This window comes from Drosophila takahashii, chromosome 2L, assembly GCF_030179915.1.
Source record: "Drosophila takahashii strain IR98-3 E-12201 chromosome 2L, DtakHiC1v2, whole genome shotgun sequence".
Lineage (NCBI taxonomy): Eukaryota > Metazoa > Arthropoda > Insecta > Diptera > Drosophilidae > Drosophila > Drosophila takahashii.
The window spans coordinates 24,076,830-24,098,745 of NC_091678.1; the positions used below are offsets into that span (position 1 = coordinate 24,076,830).

The 21,916-nt window shown below is 40.4% G+C and overlaps 2 protein-coding genes across 2 annotated transcripts in view; one reads left to right on the top strand and one right to left on the bottom strand.

Moving 5' to 3' along the window:
• The window catches only part of Hr38 (Hormone receptor-like in 38), a 32,239-nt gene extending 12,663 nt beyond the window's left edge, over positions 1-19,576 (top strand). The window contains exons 2-5 of the mRNA XM_017149916.3: positions 11,969-12,300; positions 13,148-14,254; positions 14,682-15,762; positions 16,143-19,576. Coding sequence (XP_017005405.2) covers positions 11,969-12,300; positions 13,148-14,254; positions 14,682-15,762; positions 16,143-16,399 — 2,777 coding nt within the window. The 3' untranslated portion in view covers positions 16,400-19,576. The remainder of the gene's footprint in view (positions 1-11,968; positions 12,301-13,147; positions 14,255-14,681; positions 15,763-16,142) is intronic.
• Positions 19,577-19,672: 96 nt separating this feature from the next.
• Positions 19,673-20,776, bottom strand: LOC108063005 (uncharacterized). Its single transcript, XM_017149917.3, has one exon. The coding sequence runs from the start codon at positions 20,685-20,687 to the stop codon at positions 19,863-19,865; it is 825 nt and encodes a 274-aa protein (XP_017005406.1). The 5' UTR covers positions 20,688-20,776; the 3' UTR covers positions 19,673-19,862.
• Positions 20,777-21,916: the final 1,140 nt, after the last annotated feature.

Genomic DNA, 21,916 nt, shown 5'->3' on the forward strand with positions numbered 1-21,916 from the left:
GTAGTTGCCAATCAGCATAATCGGTGATCGGTGGATCGGTGGATCGCTGGATCGGTGAAGCCTCAGATGGATCGTTAGATCGGCAGCCATCACTTGCCGGCAATTGTGCATCGATCAAGAGACACCGATTCCGACCTTGTGCATCAATCGGCTGGCAGCGAAAGAAATGCGTGCAAAAAATGCCACAGTTTTTGCCTCGGCTTCTCGTCGCTTACAACGATCCAATCCACGAAGGTCTAACAAATTTTGGCTTCCAATTAAAAAAACGAAAAAAATATACAAAAAATCCGAAAAGTAAATACCGATGATTTCGATTTCGGAATCGCATTTGACTGCGTTTCTCGCGTGCTGTCGCCCAATTGATGTTGCCAACTTGGAACAATTAGCATAAATTAAAATTGGTGTACGGCGCAGTCGAAAGAGGCGGCAAGAGAGGTCCGAGAACCCATGATGCGACCGACAATCCGCTAACGATGAGAGTAAAAGTGATCCAACCGGTTCGGCTCGGATCGGATCCCCGTGCTTCTATAGTTAGTCTCTGAATTTATGACCCGAGTAGCGCCCACTCCCCACCAGCCCCCAAAAAGCAACCGTATCGATGCGATCTTAGAACCAAACGCAGCAATAGCCGCTATACAAAGTAACACAAAAGAAAGATTAATCTTTTAATCAGAAATCTCAAATACTCTTTTTAATACTCTTTTTAATATTTAATAAACGCAAAAAGGCATGATGCTTAAGAAAATATAATATAATTTAATATATTGCAATGGGAAGGAACATTGCCATGATTAAAATCTTAGAAACTCTTAGAACTCTTTCGAAAGAATGTTTTCTAGACTAACATATTTTAAATTCAAATTTCAAAAAAAAAACTGCAACTCTAATGATTACTCAAATAAGAAATATTCTTCTACATATTTTAATAAAAGAAAATTAATTAATGAAAAAGACTGAAAATCCCTTGAGTACCCATTAAAAGGGTATACAGCTCAGAAAAAGCGTTGCGCATGCGCCGCATCATCCGCAGTTCTTTTCGCTTTTTTCTGCTTTATAACTGTGACTTGTGTTTGTGTTGTGATTTATATTCGAGTTCGTTGCTGCTCGTGCGCTTAACTTTAAGCTATAGCTTTTGCTTTCATTCGACGCTGACCAGTCCGATGCTAAATGCGCTAAAAACCGAAGATTTAGAGACGTTCTTCCACAAAAGCGTTGATTTGACTAAATTAAGCCTCGACAGCAATGGCAACAACGGCAGCAGCATTAAATTGTAATCAATTTTTCTGTCTGGTGTTTTTGTTTTTGCCACTGCTTCCCATGGATCGCCGACTGGTTTATCCGAAAACCATAAAAAATAATAATACATTTGGCGCTATGTTCTTACAGCTTTATTTTGCGTGTCGCTGCTCAGTGAGCTGTCAACAGTGAGATTATCATTATTTCTTTGGCGAAGCTTTTGTGGAGCATAGTGTTGTAGTTTTTTTTTTATAGCGGTGTCGGTTTACTTATTTAGATTGCATAGCTAATCAAAGCGAACAATTAACAGATCTAAAAATGTTTGTTATAAATAAACGCAAAAGGAATTTATTAGTGTTTATTTGATTTTGTGTTAAATACAACGTTAATTTGCAGCAGGTGTCGCATGTAAATTGGGCTTTCTATGGATAAAAATGAATTCTTCTACAAATTAAGCAAATATCTAATATTGTTTATATTAATATCAAATTTAAAGAATAAATGTAGTTTTTACACGTAAATTATTTCGTCATTGACTTGTATAAGCAAACATTTAAAGCAAGTATTAGGTTTCTAAATATTTGCAATAGTCTGTTGTTTAAAAATCTAATTTGAGTGTTTAACTAAGATCAGTTTCTTATGCGGGCTTTTTAAGTTACCATTGCCATTAGTTTTAGCCCAGAGCTGAAACTCCGTAGGTTGCTTTACTGCCTAAGCCATTTATTTTGCATGCCTCAACAAATTAATTGTGTAATTAAGATTCCCCTCTGCCAAATGCAACCAATTGGGCAAAAAAATAGAAACGCATTTGGAGATGGCTTCCTCGTCGTCCTGCTGAAAAGTCGTGACTCTTCTGCCAAATACTGCTGCCTTGGCGGTGAAATCAGTTTGCGATCTTTTCACAGCAATAATGCATATTAAAATGCCACGCTAATTGTTATTATAGGCACCTCCTCCCACTTACCCTACCGCTTCGATGTATCCCTGAGTTGGACTGGCAATTAAGTAATAGACAAACAAACTTTAGTTTGCGTGTTGCCGCTGCAACAGCATCAGCAGCAACAGATGCAGCAGCAACACCAAAAGCTGTAGCCACTGAATGGACAAATTTTTATGCACAAGTTGAGAGCCTGAAGTTGTCTGTTGGCCAAGGCGTCTGCTGTTGTTGCCTTTGACTATTAATTACCTCCAAAAAATAGACAAAAACTTGGAGAAAATCGAAGCCGGCATTGCTAACACAACTACTGTTTCTGCGTGGGTGAATGGAAAAAATAGGCAGCAGTTAGTAATGAATATAAAGGACAACATCATTATCAATAACAAATTGGCAACGTATAATATTTGTAATTTTAAGGCTTGCAGTTTTAAACATATTCTGTAAAAATTAATAACACTAATAAAATTTTTCAATATGCTGTGAAATACAGCCCTATAAATAGTATAGTAAAGTTAGTCATAAAAATATTTCAAAACTAAATAGTTATGAGTTTTTAAAAAAGATCATGCTAAGGAACTTCTACTGTACTTGAACAAGTGGCTTCAATTGAATGTAACGTTTGTCGGGATCAGAAGACCACTTTCCGCGGACTGTGAGAACCCACACAAAAAGCGATAAAACCCCGAAAATAAAACAAGATCTCTGGCTGTTTTATAGCGCCGAGCTTTCGTTATGGGGGAGCGTAGTCACGAAGCTGGCCCCTTAGTTTATTTTTCTGTTTATTTTCTATGTTTTTTGTTTTGCGTTTAGTCCCTACGAAGAGAATGAGCTTGGCGCCCCCCAAAGCCAAGACCCACACGACCATAATAAAACAATTATGACGAAAAACAGAAAACAAAACGCCAAGACTAGGGCGACCTATCGATGGCAAAAATTTATCACACCTTAGTTAACCCCGACACCTTGCCGAGCCTGAAACAGAGACAAACGTGGCTGGAATGCGCTGAAGAAAAAAGCAGAATACCAAAAAAAATTGAAGAAAAATATGGCAAACGTCTCGACTTTGACTTACACTGACTGCAATAAGTTAATAGTTCGAATTCGATTTCTTTCGGGAGAAGCGCCCCCAAAAACAAAGCTCGCGACCAACTTTGGTGTTTTTCGTCGCGCGATGGAAAACAAAGCTTGTCTAATGCCACAAAACCAAAACGAAAAATCGGAGAAAAACGGAGTTTGGCTTTTGGGTGCGTTCCGTGAACTCCACGATGTTTTTTGTGTGTCAGCCGGCGTGCCAGAGAAGCCGACAACCAGCAATGGCAGCAGCAACACTAGCAACATCAGCAATAGCAACAGCAACACCAGCAACAACTAGTGCTAATGATGTAGCCCGATCATCATGATGATGATGAGGCTTCGGGGTGCTTCGTGTGCTTCATTATTGATTTAATAACAGACTTGAAGACACGCTTTAACTGCAGCAAGTTGACTTCGGCTCAGAGTCAAGTTGTTGCCGATGATGATGCCACGAATTCCACACCATACCACACCAAAATCTAATATGAACCAAAGACGGGAAAAAATTTAAACCAAACCAAACGACAACGTCATGTCAATTTGGGCTTTATATCTGTGAATGAATATGGGGATGTGCACTGAGGATGGGTTGGCATATCGTATACGTAGTTTGCCCATCATGTTGATGATGATGTTTGCTTGTCTGACGATCATGTTTGTATTTTATAGTGCACCAAATGGGCATTTTCCCTTTCTGGCGTGGGCGTTATCAAAATATCGGGACTATGGTTATGGGCCATGGGATATGGGATGTGCCTGGCATAAAATGGCGAAATGAAAGTGAAAGAGTTTCGGCTTTACGGCCTATTAAAAAATAATAAGGAAGCAAGGATGGGATGGCCCCTGGGCGTATGAGTGATTCGATATGTTCGCGTTTCTAAAGTTATGAATATTTTAATGTGAAGTAAGAGGTGAATAGGAAGGCGAAACAATTGGTTTCGGTTGGGATCACATAAGGTTTGACGTACCAAGTGTCTTAGCAAAACTAAAATAAATATTTTAAATAGGGGTATATTTTTTAACGCTCCTTAAATTCTCAACCATTTCCCGTTTCGAAAACATTTTCCCAAGAATCTCTTCTTCTCCTCCACGCCAAAGGTAGGCAAATTCCCAAATAGATAAATCTATTGTATCTAGCAGATACAAAACTCAAATTTAGATATGCAAACGTTCGTTTCGAGCAATTTTCCCGTACTCACACTAAATCAAATCTTCATGAGCGCGAATCGCATAGCCATAGCCCCCAAACGACAAATATATGGGTTAGGCTCAATTTGCGCGGACTGAGGGGTTTCGAGAAGGGGGTATTGGGGGAGGAGCTGTGTGCATCTTGCAGATACGAAGGCAAGACAAAAGGCAATATTGGCGTTTTAATGCATGTTTTGCCTTTGGTGTTTGTGGCTGCTGCAACCTGCTGGGAAAAACACGGAGCTGCTCGCTTTGTTTACGACACTTTGGGGGGTTGGTGGGGCTTAATCGATTTGGGAACCGATCCCCCGCAAGGACCCCCCCCCCCCTCCACCGTCACTCACCCACCCAAATGTTTGTTCAGCGAATGAAAGCGAAATCCGAATTGTAGAAGAAAAACTGAAACGTGCAACAATGGGCATAAAAAGGGTAGAGGAGCCAGCTGGAAATTAACACTAATACGATTCCGCAGCGCAGGAGTTTCGGATCCGCAGTACCTATAGGCAGATATATCTACTGCCAGACGTCGCGTGTTTTGATAGCTTGCTGATATTTCGGAGAGTTTTAAGAAAAAACTTTCAGAAAATCAACAATGCAGTTGGCAATAAAAAAAATGCAGAGAAAAAATGTTGATCTCTTCTAATGATGGGTATTACATTTAAAGAAATTTTATTAAATTCCTAAATACCCAATCAAGTGTTGTCTTTGCTAAATGTCCATCATAAGTTTATTAAAGTTTTTAAATTTTTGCCAAATTATTTATTTAATTATGGCTTTAATTAACAAATTATGAGCTGAGGATATTAAGCTCTGGCCCATGTCGTCCTCAGAAACAATATTCTTATTTAAATATATTTTATGAAATTAAAGAACATTTCCAATTTTTTTTGACTGTATAAAAAAATTTTGGAAAATATTTATTTTTTTGCCGGCCAAGCTTCCCACCTCGCGAAACAGCTGCACCTTCTTTAGTGGCTTTAATTTTGCGAGTCGGATGCGCCTGGCAACCGATCGGAAAAAATCTCTGCCAGAAACCGAACGAAAATCCATTCCATGCCCGTAATTATGTAAGCGGCGTTCCAAAACTGGCAGCTTATTTATCTTTGTCTCAGCCATGTCAATCAGTCGGTGGCTGAGCCAAGTCGAAGGCAAAGGCACTGGATTCACTGCACCACTGTACCAGCACCACTGATGCACTGCAGCATCATGTGCACCTTTGACCCGCCGAGTGAGCCGAGTTTGGTGGGGCGCCGCTCAACATGCAAATTAGGCGGCTTCAATCTGTATAATAAATGTGGGGAAAAAACTAAGACCCAGGCTGGGTAATTCGCATTGGTATTGGAAGTGGGATTGGAGCTGGAAATGCGACTGGAAGTGGGACTGGGAGTGGAGAATCGATCGAGGGTGAGGGTCTTCTAAATGGGCAATCACAGGCTGGAGTTTCGGTTGGAGAAGTCATGATTGAACTATATTTGGAAAATCTATGCAAATTTATAAGCAACATAGAGGAATATTTACATGTTTTGTTTGTCTGTTTGATTGTGGAATCCTGCCCATATAATTTCTTTAGCTACTTAAGATCAAAAATGTATAATTCACATTTGCTCTATCCCATTATGGCTTCTTTTTATTTTATTTAATTTAAATTTTCTAAGATCCTCTTGGTAACATATTTGATCAATTTTTATTAATTCGATTCTTTTATAATATAATCTTAATCATTATCCAGATTTATTCCATTGAATTGTATTCCCTGCGCCAATATTGCATCCCCATCTAAATCAAGCCAATTTCGAGAAGATTAGCAAAAACTTTTGCGCGAACAAGTCATCTAAATTAAGTCAGGCAATATTGAGAGTGCTTATATTTAGATATATCTGCTAACTTGACTCATATGCTGGCTGCTACTCTTTGGGCCGCGAATGAAAAGAACTCCAACTGGCATCGATGATGATGAAGCCGATGATATAACAATTCAATTAAACCAGTTTACACAATGCGAACTAGCAGAGCGATCGGAGAATCTGCAACTGTTCCCGACTAACACCTTAACGGCAGAATTCTTTTATTAGAATTTCATGCAAATATCTCACACCGCTTCTAACCAGCTCGGGTTGCAGGGAATTTTTCCTTCTCAATAACATTAATTTAACGAATCCGCCTTTGCATAGTGACAAACACTGGACCCTGGGCTGCGAAAAGTTGACCCAATGCCGGAGCTTTTTGGAAAGATCCCAAAGCATTTGCACATAGAAAAAAAATTTAAAACAATCAATTTTTTTTAATTGTTAAGTTAGGGTATGATTTTAATTAGCTTTGAAATTGAAGATAACTCAATTTTAAATAACACACAAAAAATACGGCGGGATCAAATCGATATGCGCATGGTAAATTTGTGGTATTTATAAGAATATCGTGTTTACCATGCAGTACCCGTAAAATGTATATTAAATAATATCTCTCCTTCGGAGAATAAAGTTACAAGTGTGGGAAGGAAAAAGACATATTTGAACTGGCCTGTGTTTACATTTCGAGCATATCACATTGATATGCCGCTTATCACGACAAAATTCATATATTTTTGTAAATTCTTAATTTTGTTTTCAGTGCATTTTGGCGACAAGTGGCAAACCGCAGGTATTGGCCAACACACCGATATAGGCATATAGGTAGAAGCGGGCACAGATACAGATAAAGCCACCTTCGAGCAACTGGTTGAGATGCGCTCAAAAATGACTTCAATCCGTTCGGATGGTCGTCTCGGGTTCGTTTTGATTTGGCTTATAAATCGGAGGGAGCGGGCACGGGGACTGCGACTATGAAATGTCCAAGATGGCCTTCGGTGATTTTTGCAGCGATTAAAAACCGATGACGATGTGGTCGCCGCCGGTTTACTTAGCATTCAAAGTGGCGCAAAGAGATTTATACGAATTGTTGCGACAATTTCAATTTTTTTTTCCTTTTTTGCCCTGCTGCTCTTGACTCATTCAATTGAAATTCTTGAACAATGTTATTGTCTTTTAATGATATTGTTGTTGTTCATCTCGACAGTTGATAGCCAACACTTTCGACCTTTTGCCACGGATAGTTCTATATCGGCATCAGCATATGCATCTTCGAACATGGCTGACACAGTTTCAGTTTACATTTAATTGTGTGGCGTTATGGGGCTTTAATAGATCCGAGTACAGTGCACACATATATGTAGGTGCTGGCCAGCTTTATGCCTGCCAAGATTTATGCTCGCCTCGAAGATGCCATTAAATCGGATTCGAACGACCAACAGTTAACTGGATATTATTTACTATTGTGCGATTTGTTTAAAGACTCAACACGGATGGGGCTGGCTGACACGATGATCATTATGTTGGGTGGTAAATGCTAAGGATTCCCCCGAGAATGCCTTTGAGTTTTAATTAATAATTTTATGGGTTACGCTTTTCCAAAGTACAAGACCATTAAGAAACTGTTTTTTCTAACAACTTGGAAGTCAAAGGCCTAAAGCCTAATTCAATATTATTTATGCTTAGTTAAATTTTAAGTTAATTAGCCCCTGTTCAATAAAGAAAAAATTGTAATTCCTTAATATCAAAGCCAAATTTAAGATCAGATGTTATCTCTTGATTCCACGAAATATTACCGTAAATATTTCCCTGAATGAGAATTGAATATTTTCGATTTCTTGTCATGTCAAAAGTCACGTTCAGATTTTTGTTTCTCCCACATTTATAATATTCGCATTTTTCAATACATTTTTTGATTTTTTTCTCCTTTTATTAATAAACACACCTTTTTTGTGAGGCAGCAGACTAGGCCAGAAACAATGCCCTCCACCCAGAGAGCCTGAGCCAGAGTTCCCAGATCAATATGAAATATCATTCCAAATATGGCCTTGGGTCATTTAGAAAGCAATTCATCGAAGACGCGGCTCTGGCTGAACTCTTCGATCGGCAAACAAAGAAAATAAAAATAGAAATAAAAATAAAAAAAGATGCTGAATAAAACTACCGTGGGCTACTGCCAAAAATGCTACCGGGAAGAGTGCGCGATAAACATTTAAGATTAGCCATTTTAACCATTGTCTGGCGATGGCCCCAAAGCAAATAACATTAGGAAATTTGTAATTTGGGTTGGGTATGCCGATGCATACTATGCATTTTTACAGCATCTTTCCCGAAAACTGCGAGTTTCTAATTGTTTTTAGGACCCGCAACGAGAGAGATTTTCTGGCCGGCTCGTTAACAAATTTATTACAATGCAGATGGGGGAAAAAAAGACCTGGCCATTGCATAAGTTTGCTAATTTTTTTCGTTCGTTTTTCTTCTTTTTATATAATATCGTTAATACATATTATTTGGCAAGCTCTCAAGTCAGGCTCTGTACTTTGTACAGGCAGATTCACTGGGGACCTGATCAATGGACCTGGACATGTAGGCATCTGCCGAAATTGATGGGGGGTTGGGGTCCGGGGACCGGGGACCAGAGGGGAATCTCTTGTGCAGTGACCCAAAGAAATGGTAATGCGAGCCAGCTCGTCGGCTCGTCTTCGCTTTTTGGCCGGGTCAAAATGGCCCATGCCCGGCCACTCAGTCATTGAGTCAGTGGGTGCCACAGTCCGTCTCCGTGTGAAGATCTGTGAGAAGTATACAAATGGGTCTCGGGTTCGGTTCAGTCTCGAGCCAAAGGAGTTTACTCATTTTGGGGCAGGTTTTTCGCTTTTTCTTGGCTGCAACTTGGCGGCTTCGATGCTATCGCCTTTGAAATCCACGACAGCGACAAAGCCAGACTCATGGCCTAATAGACATGGAGGAGTCCCCAGTTTACAGTCTCCAGTCTTCAGACTGCAGTCTGCAGTCTTCAGTCCCCAAGCAACTAACTTCCTGCAGTACCTTTGATGATGATGCTTCGTCTGGGCCTAGACTTTCACTATTAATTGTCGATTTTCATCAATTGTTGTTCATTGTTGTACTAGCCATCTTTGTTGCTTAATGGGTAATGGGGTTGGTATTTAAAGTTGTGCAAAAAAAAGCGAAAAAACCAGACAGAAAACTAAAGAAGAGAAGAAAACCCAATTTCTGTTTCATATCGAAATTGGATCTATTACTCAATGGGGCGACCGAGTGAGAGACAATTTGATTGATTTATGCAATACCCAGCGACTCTTCGGACCTTTTCTCCATTGTCAGTTAATTGCTCAATGCAAAGTAGAAGATGCACCCATTGCTTGGCCAATTTGTGGGCCCTAAAACAGCCTTGTAAGAGTTGTAAGAGATATCCAAACTCATTTGCATATTGATTAGCACTTGACAGCAGAAGAATAGTTACTCATAAAACTGAGCCATGAAATGGTAAATAAATAACACTATGTGACATTAAAAATGTACCTCTATTGATGCCTTCGAACATTCGTTCGCCAAAAAATTCCCCGAAGCAAGAGTTATGAGAAAAAGGACCTCAAAGTTGGACAAATGCTGTTATTACAGGCGATCGAATTCTTGGTTTGTTAGGCAGTCAAATCATTTGAAAAGTGCCTTTCCTTCTCTTTCGGATCCCATTCTCGATATAGGTTTAGTTTTTTTTAAGGAAAAAAGATTGAAAGAAAACATAGCCATACCCATATAGCTGCGGTGAAAATAGTAGTGCGTTTTTAAAAGTTCGTTGTTCTGCTAAAGTATTTGATAAATTTTTTCTGTGGACTTAGACTGACATTCTTTGCAAAAACTACAATACCCAAATATTTGTTACTGACAAAGTATGGCCAAAAAATGGGGAGAGCCAGCATATATGAATGATTCTGAGTTGTTTTTTGTTTTAACCAAATGCAGCAATTAACCATCTAAAAGGCAAGTTATGCGTTTGCCTTGCATTTCGAATTGTTGATTATTTTTTACATTCTGGTTCTTGTTTTATTTTTATTGGCAAGAAAACTGGAAAATCTGGTAGAATCGGAAAATTGTTTCTAATTTGCAGAAGATGTTTAAATGATTTATAGGAATTTTATTTTAGTATCTTTTATTGCATTACCTGATTGTTTACTTTATTTTAAATGCTTTTAGAATAGCGAACACCGTTTAATTTCTATTTCGATTTTGTTATGTTTTTTTGTCCTCCATGCTAAAACATAATTTTGTGCAATATTTCAATTCACCTATCATGAATATTTATAAATTGTATATATTTATGTATGTCTTTATATCTATCCATCTTTTTTCCATTATTTTTTTATGACTGCCCCCTTTGAACTGTGTCCACGTTTTCTGTTTTGTTTTTCGGCTTTAGGTTTTTGGTTTTGTCTAAGACAACTGACACGACAGCCGCAGCAACATTTATTAATTTGTCAAATTCAAGCCAAGACAACACACGTTAGGAAATATTACAAAAAAATCTGGTGGGCTATGATTATTATTTTCGTGTTGTCGGTTTATAACTAATTCTCGCAGATAAAAAGTGTCAAAAGAGTCAGGCGGCCAGAAGTCAGCAGAAGTTGAGGAAAAATCTGTGGAAAAAGATTAAATAAAAATATATAGACAAAAAATCGGTTGATTAGCGAAATATGAGCATGTGTGAATAATAGGTTCGCTGGGGATTGTCGGATAGTTATGGCTGGTTTAATTAATGGTTAATAGGAATCGCTGACAGTTTATAAGTTGCTTAAAGTTTTGGGTGATTTGAAGCGGTTTAAATAGAATTAATAAAATGTTGAAATCTTTGTTTATGATTTTATTTATGGTTAATATTTATTTATCACATATTTTTAATAGCATTTGGATAGCTTTTTGCTGCCTAACATTTAGATGATATGGGGGTACTCCCATTTTATTGAAATTTTGCATCTGGCTAAGAATTCCGACTGCAATTTCCATCATAAATTATGCAAATTATGAAAAATGATTTCGCGAGCCGCAGCGAACTTCTGCTTGCATTTTGCAATGCGAATCGGCCAAAATATTTATTATAATCAAAAGCCGAACACCCGCAACGTGGCCGAGCCATGGAAGCGAGCCGTGCAGCATCGGACAACACAATTTATTACATTTTATGTGCCGCATTAACCGAACGATGGAGATGTGATCCTCGTTTAGGTTTGTTTCTGGCGCTTTTCCACCGCTTTTCTGGTGGCTACATCTTTGTTGTAACGTGAGCTCGCCTCTTGGCCAACCCCGCGACACAATGAGGAGGTGTCTCGGCATCTTTGGGATAAACAAAATATATCCATATATTTATTTATGTGGACAGCCGAGCCTGGGACTGGGACTGCGATTGAGATTGAGACTGAGCTTGAGTCTGAGCATTTCTAATTAAGACATTCGATACGGCGGCTTGCGTGTGGAACGCGAGACAATTGGGCAACGAACAGCGGCAACATTAGCACGGCAGCAATATGAATCTGCCCATATCATCGCAGATTTGGCATTTCACCAGCCATTTAGCATTAAGCTCACCCCAGAGACTCCGTGTGGCATTCATGCCCGCTTGACTTTGACTATTCTAAATTGCTAAAGACCTTTTCTTTTCGTTGAATTATCCTTGCAGGTGCAGCAGCAATAACAGCAGCCACATCGCCCACTGAGCCGAGGAAAATAAAACCGCTCGTTGCGGGGAAATTGAAAGTCGAGAAAAGTGACAGCAACAACGACAGCCAAGCAGCAGCAGCAGCAACTGTAGCTGCCAGCACCTCGGCAACATCGGCGACAGCGACAACAATTGCTGTTACAGCAGCAACATCATCAGCAGGAACAGGAGGAGCCGCAACAGCAACTGCAACATCAACGGCAGCGGCGACAGCAGCAATCCACACAACCAAAATCAGCCAACTGAGGCTAAATAACCAAGCGACAACAAGCATGTTACTTTTGCAACCTAATGTAAGTTTAGAGCAAAGGAAAATATTTAATAACTATTTAGCTGGGGAATGAATGAATTTCGTAAAATTAAAGTAATGGAACAAATAGAATATTAAATCCAGCTTAACAATTAGTTTCATTTGGGAAAGATCTTAAATGAAAATCAATTTGATTCTTATCCAGTGGATAATATTCACACAAAAAAAACACGCCGGTATAGAGCATATAAAGAATGAAAATACGAAACTCAAACTGCCTACTGAGAACATTTAGCTTAAATTTCGAGCATATCCAGTCAAAATTAATCCCACAAAATCGATCATCGTTTCATGTTCATTTAAGTTCATTTGAAAAATATTAAATTTTAAAATATTTTAGAGTCCTAGAAACCCTTTAAATATGTTTTCATTACATAAATTGCACGGCCCCCGCTGAGATATAATTTCCAAAATATAAACACACCGAGCAAAAAGTGTGCAAAAATCTATGCAAATTTGGCAAGCCCAAAAATGAATGGCAGCGCTAATTGCCAGCTGCTAGGAGGTGAGTCCTCTCCAGCGAATTCAAGTTGCGAGGTGAGGAGATCAATTGCAGCGGCAAAACAACAATTAGACAGCTATTGTTAGGTGCGATATGTTGGGAAAACATTTTGGCATAAGCATAACCAATTAGGAAATCATCATCGAGGAGTTTTCCGCGACTTAGGGGTTGCTTTGGCAGCCCAAGAACCAATGGCAGTTGCTGGGGGAAATGCGCATGTCGCAGGTCGTATGTCGGAAAAGCTAGACTCCACCCTTAGGGCTAGGATATCTAGACGGGAACGGCAAGCTCACTAACTCATTCGTCCGCCGACTGTCTTTCGTTGCAGAGCTCCTTTAGTTCATTGTCGCCCTTCGATAATTTTTCCACGCAAACCGCTTCGACGACCACCACAACGTCGGCATCGGCAGCTGGACACCACCAACACCAACACCACCTCCTCCATCAGCAACATCACAACCAGCAGCAGCAGCAGCAGCATCAACAGCAGCAGCAACATTTGCAACAGCAACACCAGCAACATCACCTTGTGAGCCCGCAGCAACACCTGCTAAAGTCGGAGACGCTGCTCTCCCATGAGGAGGATCAGTTGATCAGCAACCTGACCGACGCGTCCGTGGTCTCCCACAGCGAACTCTTCTCGGATCTCTTCTTCCCCTCGGATTCCAACAACTCCCTGCTCTCCCCGACCACCAGCGGCTATCCGGACAATCCCGCCGAGGACCTGACCAGCTCCATTGAGAATCTCACCAAGTTGACTTGCCTGCGGGACAAGCGGCTATCCTCCATTCCCGAGCAGCAGCTGAGCTCCGAGCAGGAGCAGCAGCTCTGTCTGCTGAGTCTGCGTTCCAGCAGCGATCCGGCGATTGCATTGCACGCCCAGCAGCAGCAGCAACAGCAGCAACAACAACAGCAGCAACACCAGCAGCAGCAACAGCATCAACTCCAGCTGATCTCGCCCATCGGAGGGCCATTGTCCTGCGGCAGCAGTCTGCCCAGCTTCCAGGAAACCTACTCCCTGAAGTACAACAGCAGCAGTGGGAGTAGCCCCCAACAGGCCTCCTCCTCCTCCACCGCTGCCCCCACGCCCACTGACCAGGTGCTGACCCTCAAGATGGACGAGGACTGCTTCCCGCCGCTTTCCGGCGGCTGGAGTGCCAGTCCGCCCGCTCCCTCGCAGCTCCAGCAGCTGCACACCCTGCAATCCCAGGCCCAAATGTCCCATCCCAACAGCAGCAACAACAATGGCAACCAGAACAACAACAACAACAGTGGGGGCTACAACTACCATGGGCACTTCAATGCCATCAATGCCAGCGCCAATCTGTCGCCCAGCTCCTCGGCCAGCTCCCTATATGAATACAATGGCGTCTCCGCAGCAGACAACTTTTACGGACAGCAGCAGCAGCAACAGCAGCAGAGCTACCAGCAACATGTAAGTAGAACATTAAAAAAAATATAGAAATTTAATAAAAACTAAAATGTGGTTTAGCCAGCTTGAAAATATTTATGAAAGAATAATAAATAAACTCTTTTAAAGTTTTTCAAAAATTATATTTTAGACCAGACATTTTTCATAGAACAATTTAACAAATATAAAATCTTCTAAAAAATAATATTTTTCTCCTTATCCAGCTTAGAAAATATTTAAAAGAGCTAAATAAAGAGTCTCTTATATCTTCTTTTTAAAAATCCACATATTAATCCTGAAAATAAATACCTTTCAAAATTAGTACTACCTAGTAATTTAAAATTGTATTTAAAAATCGAAAGGTTAAAGCTATTAATAAATATTATTTTCTTTTGGTATACTTTCATACTTCTTAAGTCTAACCTATTAAAATTTGTATCTCCTCCTCTAGAACTACAACTCGCACAATGGCGAGCGTTACTCGCTGCCCACGTTCCCCACGATTTCGGAGTTGGCTGCGGCCACAGCGGCCGTGGAAGCGGCGGCGGCGGCCACCATCTCCTCCCCCTCGTTGGGCGGTCCTCCACCCGTTCGCCGGGCATCGCTGCCGGTTCAGCGGACTGTCTCGCCCGCCGGCTCCTCGGCGCAGAGCCCGAAGCTGGCCAAGATCACGCTGGGCCAGCGGCACACCCATGCCCATCCCCTGCAGCTCAGCTCGGCTCCCAATTCGGCGGCCAGTTCGCCGGCGAGTGCGGATCTCCAGGCAGGTCGGCTGCTCCAGGCTCCGTCGCAGTTGTGTGCCGTCTGCGGGGACACGGCCGCCTGCCAGCACTACGGAGTGCGGACCTGCGAGGGCTGCAAGGGATTCTTCAAGCGGACCGTCCAGAAGGGCTCCAAGTACGTCTGCTTGGCGGACAAGAACTGTCCCGTGGACAAGAGGCGCCGCAATCGCTGTCAGTTCTGTCGATTCCAAAAGTGTCTGGTTGTGGGCATGGTCAAGGAAGTGGTGCGCACGGATTCGCTGAAGGGACGCCGCGGAAGGCTGCCATCGAAACCAAAATCTCCCCAAGAATCGCCACCCTCGCCGCCCATCTCGTTGATTACAGCACTGGTGCGCAGCCATGTGGACACCACACCGGATCCCTCGTGTCTGGACTACAGCCACTACGAGGAGCTGTCGATGAGCGAGGCGGACAAGGTGCAGCAGTTCTACCAACTGCTGACCAGTTCCGTGGACGTGATCAAGCAGTTCGCCGAGAAGATTCCCGGCTACTTTGATCTCCTGCCGGAGGACCAGGAGCTGCTCTTCCAGAGCGCCTCGCTGGAACTGTTTGTCCTGCGGCTGGCCTATCGGGCCAGGAGCGACGACACCAAGCTGATCTTCTGCAATGGAACGGTGCTGCATCGCACCCAGTGCCTGCGATCCTTTGGCGAGTGGCTCAACGACATCATGGAGTTCAGCCACAGTCTGCACAACCTGGAGATCGACATCTCCGCCTTCGCCTGCCTCTGCGCCCTCACCCTGATCACAGGTGGGTAAAGTCTCTTTGAATAGGGATGAAAGGTGTTTGGGAACTCGGGACGTAGAAGTACAGACCAGAAACGTACCATAAAGTATCTCCTACATTTTTTAGTAATTATCAGATTTATAGAAAGTATTAAGGATCACAAAATATAAGATTCACAAGACTTAAAATTTATGAAAAATATATAATACTACAAGACTTCTAAAATTGGTAAATCCATGAGTCCTGTAAATATTACCTATATCTTTTCAACATAAAAAGCTAAAAATGTCATTTAATTATCTTATTTTTTAAAGATGTTAGCTAAATGTTAACTTAATAATCCTAAAACCAAAAGCAAAATGTCCTAACCCAACCCGTCTTTTCTTAACTTTTTCAATCTTCAGAACGCCATGGCCTGCGGGAGCCGAAGAAAGTGGAGCAACTGCAGATGAAAATCATCGGTAGTCTGCGCGACCATGTCACCTACAATGCCGAGGCCCAGAAGAAACAGCACTACTTCAGCCGCCTGCTGGGCAAGTTGCCCGAACTGCGATCCCTAAGCGTCCAGGGATTGCAGCGGATCTTCTATCTGAAGCTGGAGGATCTCGTACCGGCGCCAGCCCTCATAGAGAACATGTTCGTCACTACATTGCCCTTCTAGAGGCGATCAAGCGTATCATCACAACTTTGCTTCCTTAAACTAGACCTAAGCCGTGCCCTCACATACTTAACATAGGCAGGACCCAATAGAACCCAACTAGCTTTAGTAGAACCCTGAAATAAATAAATCTCACAAAACTGAAACCGAAATAAAGTGCATACCCAGGCCATATCTATATAGTGTAGAGGTAGATAGATTGCCGGACAGCCCCGGCTTCTTCGATAATTACGGACATGAATATTTGAGAGAGGGTTTCCAGTGTAAATCCTGCTCCTGCGTGACTCGTCAGCACTGGAAATTACAACTTGTTGACGTTAATTGTTAAATTGTTTAATTTCAACTGTCAGAATCAATCGGCAGGCACGCAATGAATGGAAACACTTTCTATCCCCGGACTCAAAGCTTGCTCAACATTCGGCACTAACGGACAGACGGACGGACGGACAGAACGCTCTCTTGCCTTTTTGCTAACTTCTAGTCAATTGTTTTAGGCAAAGTAAATAATTAATTAAAAGCGTGCGGCGGTAGTGTTATATAATTTATACCCTAAACTAGACCCTAGCACTTCTCTTCAAGAATAACCCAAAATAAGTTCCACAAACTGGGTATACCCTTAAATAATAAAAACGATTGTCCTTGAATTTCTTTTAAAACTTCTCAAATCTATAGCCAATTTGTGAAAATCCACTATCATATCATATAGCAAAGCCATGCTTGCCCCTAGCAAATATATAAACCCGCATAAAGTTGATAGCCCAACCAAGTATTTCCGTTAAGTCCTAGAGTAAGACTCCTAATAGTTGTAGGCTATGTCTATTCTGTTCAAATTTTCAATGCACCAACTAGTGCACAATGAGAGTTTAAGTACCTTTTTGTGATGATTGTGTCTGACACAGAGAGAGTTGCACACAAACACACAAGCTAGCGGATAAGCATATATATACTATCTAAAATAAATAATCTCTAGGGTAAGCCCAAGTATTCGGTAATCCAAAACCCATGTATATCCGTAGTTAGTACGTTCCAAACGAGAGAAAAACTTTATTTAATCTTAAACCACTTCGACTAAGTTCTCAAAGAAACGCAAATGGATCGTTAGATCTGTCTCTCTCTATATGTGTGCGTTATCTCGATAGAAAACCCCTCTATGTGATTTTGTGATAGATTGGCATTGAACTCTATAATATATATACACGCATAAATATATATTTTTATGTCTAACTTTTGTATGGTTTATTTTATATGTACCACTTTTCTTTGATAACAAAAAGTAAGAAAAAGAGATCATTAGATAGCAAATATTTCAAATGTATGTTATGAGGAATTTTCAAAGTACAGCCTTTAGCAACTTTCCAATTAACGTTTGTATTAACAAAAGACATTTTCTATGTGTAAAATTCAAGACTTCTATAACTAAATGTAAACTAAAAAGCAAAAACACTGAAACCAATGTGAATAACATATCTCTTCAAGCTTTCGAGTGCACGAAACATGTAGAACCGAAACAAAAAGTGTTACTAAATCTATTTAATATATTGGCATACCTGGGGCGGCGAGGTGATCAATAAATTCGCATTAACTATACAATTTAGATAGATCATTAATAAATTATTGTACATGTAGCACATCAAATGTTCGACAACTAGATTTTGTACCATCTTTAAGGAGAACATAGGCCAAGCTAAACTAAGTATAAACCATGATCTGCATGCGGCTAAGCTGAAGCTATAAACAAACACAATGGGGTGTAATTAAATTAAATGGGAAATTTTGGAGTTTGTTGAAGATTAGCATGGGTTATCCATAACTTATAATTGTTTTTAAAAGAGAGAATTTCGAAATGACCCATTTCATTTGATTCCACCCACCTCAAACACACATCCTAAGAAAGTTGAAAGGTTTAGAAACCATAGAGCAATATTTCATAAGGAAAATGCACCTTTAATTAACTACAAATATAGCTAAACTAAACCTGAACATGTAACGGTTAGGAGCGAAAATAAAACAGGATAAAACAGGAACAGTACGGTGACCAAAACAGTTTGAAACGAGATGTTAGATAGGTTCGGGTTCGAAACCCTCAAAGCGATGCCATTTTTTAGCCGTTACAACATTGGATATCAATCATGCACATGAATATAAATATTATAAAGATATATCTAGCTATAGGAACCTACTTTGTACCTACACAACATGGAAACATCAAACCTACATGCATATTTACACATATATATTTTGAATAGCGCGACAACTTTTACAAGTTATGGACTTCTGGCACAAAGCTATAGCTATAGCTGGATATGGCCATACCGGAGCGAGCATATACATATATATTTTGGTTTATTGTTCTTTTGTAATTTTATAAATGCATACATATATACTACGTAAATGTCAAGTGTGGATTCATATTTTTGAGATACAGTTACAAAACGAAACAAAAACCGTAAAACGTGAAATTTTTCGATGAAACGATTTTAAATGAGAACTTTTTAATATTGCTATAAAAAGATATACACATAATATATATATTTTACTATGTAACGGATAGAATTAAGCTAGAAGCAGCGCATAAAGCTTTATACAACAAACTAAAAAGGAAAAAGCAAAAGAAATTGGCACAAATTAAATTTATATAGCAAATAGACGTTTTTTTCGAAAGATAATGTTATTCGTAATAGAGTGAGTTTATTGGAGCAACAGACGCTATATCTCCAATACACAGAACCACACAACAGATAACTTAGCCTATATATTCAATCCAATTATGCGCCTACTACTAGCGATGAGCAGAAAGAAAAGAGAGGTGAAACCTAAAGACGCTATAACAAATATCTATCTGATAGATGATAGCCCGTTGTGTAATTTTACTCTTATTTGATCGTTTCATTTACCAGTTAAGTATCCAAAACAATACGCATATGAGTGTTATGAAAAAAAAACCTATAACTTGCAATTCAATTAACTCTGCAATACAATACCAAGCAAAGCGAATCATTTCATTTCGATTTAAATTTAAATTTACATTTAAATTAAATAAAGATGTAAGCCCAAAACAAACGTTTTTCTATATCTGTCTTTTGAGCAAATTAGTTATACGAAAAACCAAACCGTATTTACATAAATGTATACAAAACAAATCGTATATTTTCATTGGTTTGAAATAAATACATAAAACAATTTAGTTTCGAAAGTTATTTTGGACATTTTTGGGAGGTCTTTTGAAATATGTTGTCTACTTTGGTGATTCTGCAGTCTTGAGATAAACCTCTCTTATTTTAGGTACTGTATTCTGTAATTATAGAGTTTGTTTCGCTGTCCAAACATTTTTTAATATAATCATCTTTAACCAATGGCATTTGGTTGTATCCTTAGTTCGATATTGTGCTCTTAAAAGCTAAATTCCAATTGGCAGTCTTATATACATTTATGCTAGGTTCTACAATCTTTACAAAAATAGGCAGTGTCAAATGTAGACCGGCAGAAACGACATGATGTCGTTCCGGCACACAGGACAGCGATGCTCCAAGCGGAGCCGCAGCTGCTGCGAGCACTCCTTGCAGAGGCAGAGATGCCGGCAGGGCATGATCACGATGTTCCGGCTGCGCTCCATGCAGACCACACAGCCTCCGCGATTCGGAGATCCGGCGTTTCCCGGATCGTTGCGCATGTTCTGCCTGAATCGCTGCAACTGCTGATCGGTCCAGTGGTAGACGCTTTGCGTCTTCGTCGAGATCTCGATGCGGGCACGTTGGAGCAGGTAGATGAGCAGCAGGTACACATATCGTCGAAACATGTAGAGAACCAGGAGCACGGACAATCCGATCGAGAGTCGGAACACGCTGTTCAGTAGGCTGAGGCCACGGGCCACGATGGAGTGGAATACAAAGTCCAGGAGGCAGTCCACGGTGAACAGTATGATCCGTGGGAGCAGCAACAACACCCACAAGATGCAATCGCCCAGTTCGATGAGCAGATTGCAGAAGAACCGGCCTACTGATTGGCCGAAATCCCAGGCGTTCTTAAGACCTCCCCTGGTTCCGTCATACAAGTAGTCGGTCACATCCAGCGTGATGAGGCGCAGGTCGCAGCATCCTCGGTGGATGTCGCTGACCGTAGATCTCACCAGATTCCAAGCTAACGTACTGCCCTCCACCAAGCAATAGCCCACAAAGTAGCTGCCCCACAGGAAGTAGTACACGCCGGTGACGACCGCATCGATAACGCTGGCCAAGGGACGCAGAAGGAACTGGTCCACGAACTCCGCTACCCGGACTAGAGTGTACAGCATGGCGGGGATAACATCCTCTCGAGAAATCAAAATAAACGGCAAAACACAAAAGCAAAACAAACAAGAATGCCGGGGAATTGGTGTGACCAGGCTTGGATTGATGAATAATACCTAACTATCGTTGTGACAAGGTGGCGTCACAAGTGTTATATAATTAACAATTATTAATTTAATTATTATAATCTAAAATATTTTGGATATTATATTTTTTATTAATTTATTTATGTAAAGATTTCTTATATATTTATTTACAAGTTTTTGGATAGTTTCTTATCAAAATTGTACAAGATTTTTTAACATAGCGAATTAAATAACACTGGTCGACAAAAAAAAAGCCCAAGAATAAAAGCTACCAAACCTGAAAGGATTTTAGCTGTAGATTACTACCTCATACTTGGAAACTTTCCATCACGTCGAAGTTTTGAGAAATCCGTGGTCAAAGTTCCGAATTTTCGATTTTTAGGCACTTTTTGCGGCTTAATAGTAAGAAAACCTTTCGTAGCCCAGAGCCACAATTTAGCGGAAATGGTACCTTGAACCTTTAACTTCAAGAGTGTCCAATCACAAAGCTGGGCGACCTCTACTTCTTTAGCTACAATGGATTTTACAGAAGTACTTTTTGTCACTTTTTTTCATCTATAGTAGCCTGATATTTTTCTTGTTGAACTGAGACCCATATACATACAATACATTAAAAATATCAGGCTACTATAGATGAAAAAAAGTGACAAAAAGTACTTCTGTAAAATCCATTGTAGCTAAAGAAGTAGAGGTCGCCCAGCTTTGTGATTGGACACTCTTGAAGTTAAAGGTTCAAGGTACCATTTCCGCTAAATTGTGGCTCTGGGCTACGAAAGGTTTTCTTACTATTAAGCCGCAAAAAGTGCCTAAAAATCGAAAATTTGGAACTTTGACCACGGATTTCTCAAAACTTCGACGTGATGGAAAGTTTCCAAGTATGAGGTAGTAATCTACAGCTAAAATTCTTTCAGGTTTTGTAGCGTTTATTCTTGGGCCAAGAAAAAGTCTTGATTTTGTCGACCTGTGTAATTAAACAGACATAAATGATTCAATTATTACACATTCTAGTCTTAAATGGTTCTTAAAGTTAGTAGCAAGACCTTAATTATAATTCACTATCATCCCTCCCCATATTTTTTAACGAAGCCCCACAAATACTCATAAGGGGGATTCTATAATCTGATTAATATTCTTTAAGCTTACCTGTT

What these genes read in the sequence shown, in the direction of transcription:
- LOC108063005 (XM_017149917.3), bottom strand. Translation starts at nt 20,687, where the DNA reads ATGCTGTACACTCTAGTCCGGGTAGCGGAGTTCGTGGACCAGTTCCTT.